The sequence below is a fragment of the Monocercomonoides exilis genome (genome assembly GCF_001643675.1).
Source record: "Monocercomonoides exilis strain PA203 chromosome Unknown scaffold21-1407046, whole genome shotgun sequence".
Lineage (NCBI taxonomy): Eukaryota > Preaxostyla > Oxymonadida > Polymastigidae > Monocercomonoides > Monocercomonoides exilis.
Window position 1 is genome coordinate 798488 of NW_027150566.1, and position 13414 is coordinate 811901.

Genomic DNA, 13414 nt, shown 5'->3' on the forward strand with positions numbered 1-13414 from the left:
TTAATGATTGAAAAAAGAATGATGTTAAAAAAAAAGTCTATTGAATGTGTAACATTTTTTTTTTCCTAACCAAAAAGCAAATGAAGCGAAAAGTGTCAAATAAAAAATATTTAAATGTCACTTTTGGAAATCAGATTTTCATGAGAGATCATTTCGATAATTTAAAGTCATTGAAAGTTGTGTTTCAGTTTATTTCTTATACAACAAAATGCTGAACAGTTTGTTTCACTCCTTGAAGATCACATTTAAAACCTAAAAAATGAAATAAAGAAAAAGGAAAAAAAGCGAATTGAAAGATTGATTTCCTATAGGAAAAGTTATTTGTCCTTTTTAGAAAATCCGAAAACAAAATATCACACTTTTAATAATAAACCCAAACTTATTTATTGCTCAACTTTTTATTTGAAAATAAACTTTTTTTTCCTCATTTTTCTAATTCGAAATGCCTTTAAAATACATAATTCTTTCCAAAAAATAAAGCAATATATTCATTTCATTTGAATCTTTTTATTAGCAACATTTTTCCGTTTTAAATGTCTTCTTTTTTTAAACGACTTTAATTTTTTATTATTTAATTATTTTGTTGTTTCCCCATTTTCCTATCGAGATTTGTGGAGTTTTTTTTAAAAACATACAAATAATTGCGGAACGATAGTTTTATTTATGAGCATGAACAATGAATAACTCCCGTGTGAATTTGCATTTCGATAATGAAATATGGGTAAGATCAAAATTTCGATGAATAAAGAACAAGCAAACGAAGAGCCAAAAGGCGAAAATGCTAATATAAACCCCTTTGTACAAAATCCATTTTTAGTGACACAAAATGCTCAGCCAGAATCTCCATTTGCTCCAGCCATTACCCCCAAAGGTGATGGATTTTCTTCAAGTTTATCGATCTCATCATTTCCATTGGGTACTACACCTGCTACTCCACAAAATACTCCAATGGGGGGCATTATAGACTCTAAATTTAATCCATTTGCAACAGGTAAGCATATATTTTTAACTTTGGCATATCATTTTTCTGTTCAGGATCTTCATCTCTGAGTTTTAGTAAAATTATTGCTGATACATTTAAATCTTCAACAAATTCTGCTGCACTTGTTTTGGATACATATTCTGAAGCAGCAAAGAAGAGGATCAGAGCAATAAAGAAATTGCAAATTGAATACGATAAATTGCACAGAGAACTTATTGAAGAACGTCAAAAACTCATAGAACGATATCAGACAGAGTACAAGCCACTGTTTGAAAAAAGATCATCAATTGTCAATGGGACATATGAACCAAAGGAAGACGAATGTTCAGAACTTATTGAAGCAAAGCCAGAAGAAATTCCAGAAACCGATATTGTTAAGCGTCCTGATGGAACGGATAGAGGAATTCCAGACTTTTGGTTCGATGCATTACATAACAGCGCATTTAAACGATTGATAACATCTCGCGATGATGAAATTCTTCATTATTTGGAAGATATTCATGTTGAAGTTTCAACTATCAAATCAGACAAAGAGAAGGAAAAAGATAATGAATCTTCAACTGATGCTTCAGATAAAAAAGGTGATGACATGAATGAAGAACGAGGTCTTCAGACTATTACTGCAATAATATTCACTTTTTCAGAAAATCCATATTTCAAAAACGAAAAGCTTGCTCGTGTTATGCATGAAGAGCGAGCAGCTGTAGGAACAAACGGCAGCGAGATTTTAAGCGAAGGAACAAAGATTGAATGGAAAGCAGGAAAGAATCCAGGAAAGATAACGTTGGATGTTTGCATGGATGAAAGCGATGACGAGGATGACAGTGATGATGACGACGAAGACAGCAGTGAAGACGGGTCAAATAAGAAGAAGAAAGGAAAGAAAGGGCAGAACGGAGGCAAAAAACAGCCAAAGAAGAAGAAGAGCAAAGCAAAGGCCAGCAACAGAGAGAAGAAGACGTACACAGTCCGATCGATGTTTGATATGTTTTTGTCTGACGAAGATTTGGCAGAGAAAGTTGGGACGATGGAGACTGAGGAGAACGACCGAATTGACAGCTGGAGGCTCATTCACAAGGAGCTCACAAAGAAGAAGGAGAAGTACCTGAAGGAGAGACAGAAGCGCAAGGACGCAGAGAAAAAGAAGAATAAGAAGCAAAAAGCACAAGGAAAGGGTAAAGGGAAAGGGAAAGGCAAAGGCAAAAATGGCGTGAGTGATTCAGATGATGATTCGGATTCTGACAGCTCAGCAAGCGATGATGAGGATGATGAAGACGACATCAACTGGGAGGAAGAGATTGGGCCAGAGATGGAAGACTACAGAGACAGCGAGCTTGTGTACATGAGGGTGAAAGAGGAGGATGTGGATTACGACTTGACAAGCAGAGACAGAATCGCGTCTGTGACTGAGTTTGTGAATGGGGCATCGATTGCGCTGGCGGAGAGGGTGTATCCGAAGGCGTATCCATACTTCACAGGAGAAGAAGAAGACGAGGATGAGGATGATGAGGAGAATGACGATGAAGACGATGATGACTTCTTGTTTGGCGATGAAGACGATGAAGATTTTGATGGAGATATGGATGACGATGAAGAATTTGATGGTGATGATGACGATGGAGATATTGTCATTCAAGGTCCCAAAGGAAAGAAAGGCAAAAAGAAGGGCAACAAAAACGAGATTGACTTTGAGGAATTGATCAAACAGATGTCTGCAATGGGAATGGGACCTGGAGGCAAAGGCAAAGGCAAAGGGAAAAAGGGAGGAAAAGCAAAAATTAAGGAAATTGATACTGACGAGGACAGCAAAGACGACGATTCCGATGACGATGACGATTCAGAAGAAGAAGTAGCAGCTGGAAAGAAGGGCAAAGGAAAAGCCAAAGGAAAGCAAGGAGGAGGAGACAAGAAGTCTAATGAAGTTCCTCCTGAATGCAAAACTCAGTAATCAATATTCAATTACTTTTTCAATTCATTTTCACCATTTTTTATGAAAAAATCGGACAATCCATAATCAAGTATTTTATTTAATTAGTATATTAAACATTAAAATTTGAAGATGCTCATTATTAACTTTGAGTAAATATGGAATAGCGATCAAACACATTGTTACGAGTTGTGGGAATTAATAACTTTTTTCAAAAGTTTTTCCTCAATGCTACTTCTGATATTTTTGTTTTTCTTTGGAACTCATGAATGCGCAAAAAATAAGAAGAACGTTTTATTGATATATACAGGAGGTTTTCAATTTCTATTTAGAGTTATACGAACAATTTAAATATTTTTTGATTTTTTAAGGAACAATTGGGTATATTTTTATCAATTATTGATTTTCCTTTATTCGTCATTCAAATTTATTTATCTGTTAAATGGCAACAATTCATTTTGCAGAATGAAAAAAGGAGCAGACGGTTCTTATTCTCCGTCACCAGGCTTTCTTAAACTTCTTATGGACAACAATACACTATTTCAAGATGAGTCAATTCCTTCGTATTCGTTTCTTGAATACGATCCACTTCTCGATTCATCGGATATGAGACCAACAAATTGGTTTATTTGAATTTTTGCAATTTTTCGTATTATTTTGATTAATGCAAATTCTTTTAGGATTCAAATTGCTCGCTCCATTCGTGATAATTACCAAAAGTATAATGGTTTTGTCGTTATCCATGGAACAGATACTCTGACTTACACTTCATCGGCTTTATCTTTCCTCCTCACAAACATCGACAAGCCAGTTGTTGTAACTGGCTCTCAAGTTCCAATGGTCGAAGAATATAATGATGCTGTTAATAATCTTCTTGGGTCATTATTAGTGGCCTCAAATGAGGATGTGAAAGAAGTCACAGTGTTCTTTAAAGACTTATTGATGAGAGGAAACAGAGCTGTGAAATACTCATCTGTAAATTGGGATGGATTTGCTGTTGGAGACAAGCATTATTTAGGAAAGTGGAATAAGAATCTAACATTAAATAAATTGGAATTACTTCCAACTCAAAAGACACCCAGTGACTCGCTTGAAAGCTACACAGATGTTTCTTTAAATGTTAGGCTTGTCATGGTCTATCCAGGACTAAGTTCCAAAGCATATCTGCAAGCAACTTCAGATGCAGATGGAATTGTTCTTATTGTGTCTGCAAATGGGTTTGCTTTTTATTTATTTATATTTTTTTTTTTAAAAATTATGAAAAAAATATTATTTCTTTTTTGTTATTTAAAAAATTCTATTAAATATTTCAGAACACTTCCAGAAAGTGACCAAGAACTTATGAAAGCAATCAGACAAAGAGCAGTAGATGAAAAGCGAATAACTGTTATTGTCTCACATTGCTTCAACGGATACGTGGGGAATATGTACGAATCGAAGTATGGTGCGATTGGCTTGAATGATATGACTCTTGAAGCTGCATACACAAAAATGTGTTGGCTTCTCGCCAGAAAAGATTTATGTTTGCAAATTTATTTGTTTCATTTCTTTCTATTGATCTTCATTAATTTTATTAAATTTGAATTTTTTTTATTAAAATAGCATTTGAAGATCGACAATCCTTGATGAAGATGAATATTCGTGGAGAGATGCTGACTGTGCCACTTCGTTCACTTTCACATCCAACTCCAAAGCCATTTCCAGACTGGGCTATTGCTGTGATCATCATAGGCGTGCTATTCGTTGTCGCTGGTGTTGTTGGAGCAGTCGTAATAATCATAATGAAGAGGAGAAAAGGAGCGAATGGCAAAGGCAAAGGGTTCATGAAAGTTGAGCCCGCTGCTTTGCAAGCACCTCCGTCTGCCTCTTCTTCTGCAGAAACAATGAAAGGCTATCCAGACTCACAAATGCAGCAGAGCTTGGAGATGTCTCAGCCTTCGCAATATGTTGATAGCGAACTCCAACAGCAGCCAAATGTTGTTGAACAACAGTTGCCAGTTGTAACAGCATCGCAAAGACAATTCGTATAAATGGCTTAGCCTCAACGCAATTTATCCAATCACATGCAATCCGAATTTTTGGCTTCTTATTGGTTGCCTGTTTTTTGGAATTTCATGAATTGTTTAAGTTGAAAGTATTTAGAATATACACCTAGTTTTTGTATTTTCATGTTTTGCTTTGATTATTTTATTTTCTGTTCATAGAATTTTTATATAGGTGATGTTTTCGTTTTTCTGATAATTCATGAAAGCTTGAAAAGTTAGCGTTCATTTATCTTTAACGAGAAATAAAGCTTTTGCCATTATGAAGGAAGGCTTTGAATTATTGAGAGTGAGGAGGAGATTATGAAGAGGGATAAACTCAGATTTAAGTTTTGATTATTTTGTTTTTAGTTTTTTCTTGTCATTTCAATAATTTTCGATAATTTCAAAATAATCAATTTTAATTTCAAAATGGAGTCAATATGTCAGAATGAAGAGAAAATTTAACATTTCATATGGGGCAAAATTTATGCAATTATGAAATAAACTGAGATTTGTTCCGAACTTTTTCTACAATCATTTCATTATAAATCAACCGTAAAAATACAAATAATTACGGAAAATTTTAAAAATCGAGGAAAATATTTGCTGGAGAAGAATGGAACAAAATTCATAAAGAAAAATATTTTTTTCTATATTTTTATTCATGTGAGGGGCAAAAATGCAAAATATGAATTTCTGTAATTTTGAACAATTATTATAGAAATTCAGGTTTATGTTTAATTTATAATGACATGAAAACCAAAAAAGTTTGGAAAAAATGAAATATTTTTGCTTTGTTTCGAAATGCTTTCAACGAATAAAGCAATAAGAACCCTAAAGGTGCCTTATCACTTTGCTATTGCTCTTGTTTCAACAAAAAAGAGAATGAGGGAAATGCGAGATGAGTCAAGAAAATTAACTTACGAAAAAACATTTGCTTGAGAAAAAAAAGTAAATTGAAAACAAAAATTGCTTATTTTGAATGCCAAATCATCCATATCTTGGTACGCTTTTTTTACCTTTGACAAGTTTCATTGCTGAATAAAATGCAACAGCGTCTGGCTGTTCTTTCATCAGCTGAGACCGAAACTCTTCTTCTTTTTGCTCCTCTTCCGAAAGATACTCATCGTTCTTGCCTGTTTGCGATGCCATTAAGAAGTGACTTGAAAGCATCCCGTTTCCGCTCTCCCTCGTCTCTTTTTCCTTCCAATCAGAAAAGCCCAGCAAAAGTTGCCTCTTTGCCTCCTCTTCTGCTTCCGTCACCACATCCACCTCAGCCTGCTTGAGCTTCAAAGCAGAGTAAAGCTGCTTGTACTCATCTTTCTTCATCGCAAGCGTCTTCTGCAGCTCGTACCACTCCGAGTCAAGCGCGCCGTCGCTGCTGCCCCCTCCTTCCATTTCCCTCTTTTTCTTCTCCACCGACTGAATCAAGATGTCAATCTCCCTCTTCTTCTCGTTCACTGCTATCGCCGTCTCGCGCGCAGACACCTTCGCACTGCGGCAGTTCTCCTTCACTTCTGCGATCCTCCGCTCGCAATAGCGCCCTTCCTGCGTCTCCTTCTTGTAGTACTCAAACAGCGCCGACTCGTCCGCAACATTCTTTCCGCCTGCTCTTCCTTCGCTGCCTGCTTCACGCTCCCTCTCCTTCTCCCGCTCGCCAAAGCTGCGCGCAACCACACGCGGTGTCGAAGACCCGTAAGGTGAGCGTGACTGACGGGACAGCGAGTCCGGAGAAGCAGATGGAGAGCTCTGCGAAGAGGAAGCAGGAAACGGCGAGGTTGCGGCAGAGCCAGCGGCTGAAGTCGAAAGAAGTGTCTGCTTCAGCAGATGCGACGGGGCGCCGTCCATTGCCAGCCCCATTCCGAAGCCTGACTGTTTGTCGACTTCGCCAACACCAGTGGGAGTGGGCGACGAAGCGGTCGACGCAGAATTCGATGAAGCAGCTGGGCTTTTCAAGTCTTGGGATATTAATTGGGAGCCTATTATGGACATATAAAGAATTTATTAACAATTAAAATTTGTTTAAATAATAATAATAATAATAAATCAATCAAAATGAGTTAAAAGCAAACCATCCAGTGCGCCTTGTTGTGCTTGCAACGCAACTTCGTGGATGGCATCCGCCTTCAGCTGCCGGGCGACTGTTTTGAAGGCATTCAGCATCTCTCTCAACATCTGAATGGTTAACGGGCGTCGATGAGGTGTCAGTTTTTTGTCTTTGATTGCGGAAGTTGATGAAGGTGTTGTTGATCCTTTGTAGAGTTAATAAAAGTGTTTCATTCATTTTTTTAAATAAAAAATGAAAATCCATCCCACAATTTCAAGAAGTCATCGCAATTATAATGTTACGAAGATTATAAAAAGAAACATATGAATAGATAATTCAGAAAGATACAAAATATCAATGGTAAAAAAATAAAAACTATAAAAAAAACTCAAAAAGCAAACCCATTGCAGACGAGTCAACAACTGTTTCTCTGCTATCGTCGTCGATCCCCAGCAGCTCATCCGCATCAATTTCGCCGTCAATAAACAGCCGCACGTCTTCCGCCATTTCCTTCTGCTTCTGGACAGCTGCTGCCGACGTCAGCCCTGCCGAGTCCAAAGGCGAGTAGTTCACTCTGCCCCGCCCGCACAGCGCATCGTGCATCGCCAGCTCCATCTTCAGATCTTTGATTTCTCTCTGAAGCCTCTTGATTGTCTCCGCCCCGTCGGCGCCTTCGCCCAGCTGCATGCGGACGACAGCCTCATTCTCCACCTTCATCATCCGCTCTCCAAAGCGCAGCGACGACAGCGTCTCCTCTTTGTTCTCTTCTTCGCAGCGGATGTTTGTGATCAGCACTGTTCGGCAGCTTCCCCCCAGGGAGTTTCTCAAATACTGCGTCAGCTTGGACGACCGGTATGGAATGTGGTCTCTTCTCTTGTCCCCCAGCGCGACAATCACCTGCTGCAAGTACGACAGCGACTTGTTGATTGAGCCCGTTTCGCGGATTGTCGCCTCGCTTTCCGTCCTGTCGGGCGCTCTGCCCAACTTTTCAGACCCAGCCAAGTCAACAAGTGTAATGCTAGAAGCTTTTGTAATGCCTCTGCTGTCCACCCTTGATTTCATTTCAAGAGCGATTGTAAGGACGCAATGGGAACGCGATGAGTTATGTCCCGAAGTTGATGAAGAAGTCATGGATGATGGTGCAGAATGTGAATTTGAAAAAGATTTGATTGATCTCTGTCCATTTCCAGCAAAAAATAGCTGAAGTGCTTCCTCTTCAGTTGTTACAATAGGCTTGCTGATTCCTCGAACAAAAACATTTCCTAAATAATAAAATTTACTTTCAATAAGTATTTATCACTTCAAAAACAACAAAATACCATCTGAAGCTTCCATAACTTGAGGATCCCCGAAGTACTCATCATCTGGATTTGGAGGTACAACACCAGATATTAAATCTCTTATCACTTCATTATATATTTCGAAATATATTATCCTAACTGTAACTTCGATGTCAGAGCGACTTTCGATTTCTCGAAAAACTTCAGTGATGGCTCGTGGAATGATACCTCTATATTCAAAAGAGTCTTCACTCCCAACCATTGTGTAAGTCTTTCCTGCTCCTGTTTGACCATATGCCATGATTGTGCCTATTAACCATATGCGAAAGGATGAATATCAAAAATTGTTAAAAATTGGAAAAAAAAAATTGAAAACCGTTATATCCTTCAAAAGCCGAAGAAATCACAGGCTTACAACACGTACTGAAAACATTCTCTTGAGTGGAATTGTGAAGAATTCCCGAGTAGATAAATGGATATCGATCAATAGTTGTTCTCAGATTTGCATCTTTCTTTGCTCCCCTGAAGACTAAATCTATTTCGCTATTTTCTTGATTTATTATAATGGATTCCGTTGCAAATGCATTTGTAGGTCGAGTTCTTGCGTAGACTTTGATAGTTTCTTTCATAACTTTTGAACGGCTATGAAAAATATGATGGGAAAATCATAAAAAACCAATGGAAAACGAATAAAAAAGAAAAAATGAATTGGAAAAAAATGAAAAAAACGTCATTAGTTTTACTCAAAAATCTCATTATTTTATTTTCTGACAATTTTAATCATTTTTTCATCAATTAAAGAAATTGAATAATTTTTTTTTCTTTGACTTATTTCTAACTTAAGTTGGAATATAGAAAATAACCCTGGATGACGTGAAAATTTTTTCTTTATGTCCGTCACAAATTTTCTACTATTTCATTTAAAAAAAACATGTGATTGAATAGGAATATTTGCTTCCTTTTCAGTCTGGCTTTCACGCTAAAAACTTGGCTCTGTATTCGATTATTTTCTATAATTATCATCTTTTCGGTTATATGTTCCTCAAAAACATCGGGGTTTCTTCATTTTTCGTCATAAACAATAAAAACTTTTACGTTGATTATTTCTCAACTCATTCAGTTGCGAGTGTTTTGGCTGCTGAATAATATTATTTCTGAGGAGGCCAAAGATCCAGTCTGCTCCACTTCTGAGTTTTCCTGTGACCCTTCTTGGTAGGTGACTGCATCGGACATGGTGAGGATCACAGCTCCTGCTGGAAATCTTTGGATGAATTCTCGTTTCAAATCGCTCAGTGTTGGCCTTGCTTCTTGCTTCTCGTTCACTGTCAATTTGACCAATTCACAAAAAGAAGAGTCGCGAACTGCAGCCATGTCTGGTCTTTCTCCATTCACAATCTTCTGTCCAGCTATTTCAGCCTCATACTCTCCAAACGGGATCTGTAGTGTCAGACACTCCCACAGCATCATCCCGATCGAGAATGAAACTGACTCCTTGGTTGCTCCCATCTTCTTGTTGATTAGCAGCTCTGGCGCCTTCCACCTCAAACACTCCTTCCTGTTGTCGTCATCGTTCTCAAAAGCTGAAGAAGGAAGAGAGTCTTCATCATCATCACTGGTAGATGTCGCAACTGTTGATGAAGAGATGGATGATGAATCAGAATCATCTGAAGAGAAGTCAGAGTGCATCACAATGCAGATGACCATATGCTCTGAGAATAAAACAACGTGTGGACTTAGATTGGCAAGTGAAGAGAGTGGATTTTCCATTTCATCAAACGAGTGAAGCGCGAGATTTGCCACCCAGAACAGGATTTGTGCAGCTGTCTGTTCCCTCTCCTGCAGAGTGCCAATTGCCATCTCCTTTGTCTTGTTTCTTCCATGAAGCAGCATGAACAGTGAATCCCTCAGATCCACAATCAGCTTCTCATGTGGCGATGAACAGGCCATCGCATCCACCAGATTAGACATGGATGAGGTGGTTGGACACAGACTCTCTGATCGAACAAATGTGGATTCTGTGTCTGAAGTGTCTGTGGTTGAAGTGGATGAAATGGATGGTGAAGGTGTTCTTTTTCTGGTCCCTTCTTCTTCTTCTTTCTCATCAACCTTTTCAAACATCCATTGAGGGATCTTGTCTGAGTCTCTCCCCAGGATGTATTCAGTTGATCCGCTCTCACTCAGCAAATGCTCTGATGACTCTGAGTGTCCCAAGCTATTCTCATACACCCTTTTCTTTATCCTCTCTTCGTTCTTCTTCTCAGCTTCCCTCTCAGCTCTCCTCCACTGCTCTTCAGGAGACATCTCCATTGTCACCATCTCAAATGCTTTGGGATCCTTCTTCACTGTGTCATTCACAATTTCTTGCAATTCTTCATTTCTTTCCTTCACTTTCCTCCACCGAACAACAAACAAAATAAATCCTATCAGAACAATTAATAATACAACAATAAGCACAATAACAATAATAGGCCAAAATGATTTTTCTTTCATTCCTCCTTCAACAATCTTTTCTTCTCCACTAGTTTGTGTTTCACTTCTGTTTTTCAAAACAAAAGATTCTGTTGTCGATAGATTTGAAACATGTCCAAACAATATGCACACAGCCACTTCTGCTTCTGTTGGAGCAGAGCTTATCAAAGACGAATCAATCTTACCATGGACTTCTTCCTCAGAAACAAACTCATCTTCCGCAAAAGCGTGAGTCTCGATTGAGCTGACATTGTTTATTTTTGACACAATCTGGAATCCCAGATTGCATGGCAGAAGAAGCGTCCCTCTGAAAGTCAGTTCAACTGTATCCTCTTTTTGAGTTGTTTCAACTGACTTCAGCGTTGGAATGAAGAACTCGGATGATCTTTCAGCAGCAATACCTGACAATTCACACCCTTCATTCAATATCCACAGCGATGTGTTTGGCATCGACCCATCTCCTCCTTTCAAGCCGGAAATATCAAAAAATGCAGAGTTAGAGCAATGCATATTTCTTCTTGTTGATGGGTAATTTTCAATCTCTGGATTATTATTTAGAAACTCTCCTTTATCGATCATTAGACTTCCTCCATTCAAAGAAAGCCCACCTCTCACAGTGTTTTTTACTGTTGTTTCCTTGATTTTGGCTGAACATTCACATAATTCAACAATAGAGTTATTCCACTTACATATATAATTTGAAATTCCATTCTTCTCTTTGCTTTCATCATTTTTAGTCAATCCATCAAATAAACATAATTCAATGACAATATCTTTCTGCATTGAGAAACTTGCACAAAAGCCATTTTCTATTGAAGAATAACTTTTAGAAAACGAACAATTGATCATCGATAATTGATTGAAAGATTCTGAACTATCTTTTACAGACATTACGGAATCTTTTGAAGAAAGAATGTTGATATCTTCAAACAGTAATGATGAAAGTTTGTTATGTGATTTTTGATATTCATTATTCATTTTTCCATGTGAGTATAACTGAATGCAATTGCCATCAGTAATATTTATATCAGAAAGGACAGAGTTTGCTAAAACGATATTTTGCCAAGATACTACAGAAATGAAGTGATTTGCCGCACATACATGGAAAGCATTAATATTTTCCCCGAATATCGTTGCATCTTTGGATTTCACAACGTTTGTACACGTTATTGTTGTGCAGTTAACATCATTCATACAAATTGATGCCATTCCATAGAAAATAAGAAGCGAATTGGACAGTTTCAAATTACAAAAGTTAACTCTTGTCAGCTCGAAATTCCCACATTCAACTGTTATCACAGAAGAATTAATCAGCAGTTTTGAAGACATTCCTTTTATTTCACAAAATGAAATCTTGAATGTTCCATTTTGTTGGAGAATGAGATTATCATGAGAGAAAGAAAACCCATTTTCGAACAGAAAATTTATACGTTCAAACGTAACTGTGTCGAAAATTTTTATCAAATTTGAATTATCACTTCGCTTTGTTATTGTGGAGTTCAACAGAACATTAGCATATTCTGAAAAATTCAAACTTTTGATGACAATATCATGTGCACTTCCCGAAGAATTCATTTCCACGCTCTCGCATATCATAAGTTGGCTGAAACTCGAAGGCAATATATGTTCCAATCCATTTCCCAGTGTTTTGCATGGCTTTTCTTGACTTCCACACAATTTTGATCCAGTTTCATCAGATACTTTCCCTGACACAAATATCAGTTCATTTCGATAAAAAAAAATATATTTCATCAAATCGATGTCTTTTTGGGGTTGAATCGAATCAACTCCCCAAATTGAATTCGTTTGATTGTATGGCGGCTCTCGAAAGTCCATGAAAAACTGAGTTTCATCAATTTGCAATTCAATTGAAATACATTTAATAAACATATCTTTCCCCACTACTGCAACATTATCTTTGAATGATATATTTTTCAAATTAAAAGGAAGAAGAATAGATTCGGAACCGACATAATTCAGAAACATTCCTCCTCCTTTCCCATTTATTGCTGTGCATGCTTCAAACCTTGAGCAATTCATTTGTAACTTTCCAGAATAACCAAGTGAAAACATTATGGTTCCACCTTGTTCAGAATAATCTGCATGGCACCTATCTATTGTTGAATTGTTTATACAAAGACTCATTGTCGAATCTCTGCAATCATGACTTAAGAAGCTTTGAGAACTTGTTGTTTGCTTTAAATATGAAACTTCACAAGAATCAATTTGAACAGAGAATTTTTTTTCATTCGAATTTGCGATAATAGTGTTTGAGCCTAAAATAATTGGTGATGATGCAAAATTCAAAGATGAAACAGAACACTGTTTCATATATAAGTACCCATCCTCCAAACAAATAAGTGAATAGCAAATTGGATCTAACAAAGCATTTTTCACCGAGCATTCAATCAGCTTCAACAATGATTCTTTAACTGCAGACAAAAATAGAATCGAGTGCCCATTAACAAAAGATGAAGGAACAGAAAATACAATATTCAAGCAGGATAATGAATCAATCTCAATTACATTATCCTTCGTCTTTGCAATCGTTGGCTTGAATTCTATTTTATCGAAACTTTCTCCAATACCTTCAATAATCGCTGATTTCAACTCAAGTTCAGATTGAATTAACGCTTCAGAATCAACATAGATAAACTTTTCATCAAAACTTGTTGTTTTTCGGAT

General features: G+C 37.2%; 4 protein-coding genes across 4 annotated transcripts; 2 read left to right on the plus strand and 2 right to left on the minus strand.

Moving 5' to 3' along the window:
- Positions 1-738: 738 nt before the first annotated feature.
- On the plus strand, positions 739-3003 carry MONOS_5193 (putative nucleosome assembly protein 1-like 1; the record flags this gene model as incomplete). Its single annotated transcript, XM_067875319.1, has 2 exons — positions 739-991; positions 1036-3003. The coding sequence occupies 2 exons, from the start codon at positions 739-741 to the stop codon at positions 2928-2930; spliced, it is 2148 nt and encodes a 715-aa protein (XP_067727843.1). The 3' UTR covers positions 2931-3003.
- Positions 3004-3115: 112 nt separating this feature from the next.
- Positions 3116-5363, plus strand: MONOS_5194 (Asparaginase). The gene is made up of 6 exons (XM_067875320.1): positions 3116-3222; positions 3281-3290; positions 3374-3532; positions 3590-4126; positions 4223-4431; positions 4512-5363. Exons 1-6 carry the CDS (start codon positions 3138-3140, stop codon positions 4937-4939), a joined length of 1428 nt encoding a protein of 475 aa, XP_067727844.1. The 5' UTR covers positions 3116-3137; the 3' UTR covers positions 4940-5363.
- Positions 5364-5712: 349 nt separating this feature from the next.
- On the minus strand, positions 5713-8994 carry MONOS_5195 (kinesin 9A; the record flags this gene model as incomplete). The annotated part of the gene is made up of 6 exons (XM_067875321.1): positions 5713-6912; positions 7006-7185; positions 7382-8242; positions 8300-8569; positions 8637-8902; positions 8990-8994. 6 exons carry the CDS (start codon positions 8992-8994, stop codon positions 5924-5926), a joined length of 2571 nt encoding a protein of 856 aa, XP_067727845.1. The 3' UTR covers positions 5713-5923.
- Positions 8995-9376: 382 nt separating this feature from the next.
- Positions 9377-11308, minus strand: MONOS_5196 (uncharacterized protein; the record flags this gene model as incomplete). Its single annotated transcript, XM_067875322.1, has 1 exon — positions 9377-11308. One exon carries the CDS (start codon positions 11306-11308, stop codon positions 9377-9379), a length of 1932 nt encoding a protein of 643 aa, XP_067727846.1.
- Positions 11309-13414: the final 2106 nt, after the last annotated feature.

Excerpts from the sequence above, each read along its gene's own strand:
- MONOS_5194 (XM_067875320.1), top strand. The coding sequence starts at position 3,138 with ATGCTACTTCTGATATTTTTGTTTTTCTTTGGAACTCATGAATGCGCA. Across the intron at positions 4,127-4,222 it reads CTTATTGTGTCTGCAAATGG|AACACTTCCAGAAAGTGACC; the intron begins GTTTGCTTTTTA and ends TAAATATTTCAG. Across the intron at positions 4,432-4,511 it reads TCTCGCCAGAAAAGATTTAT|CATTTGAAGATCGACAATCC; the intron begins GTTTGCAAATTT and ends TTATTAAAATAG.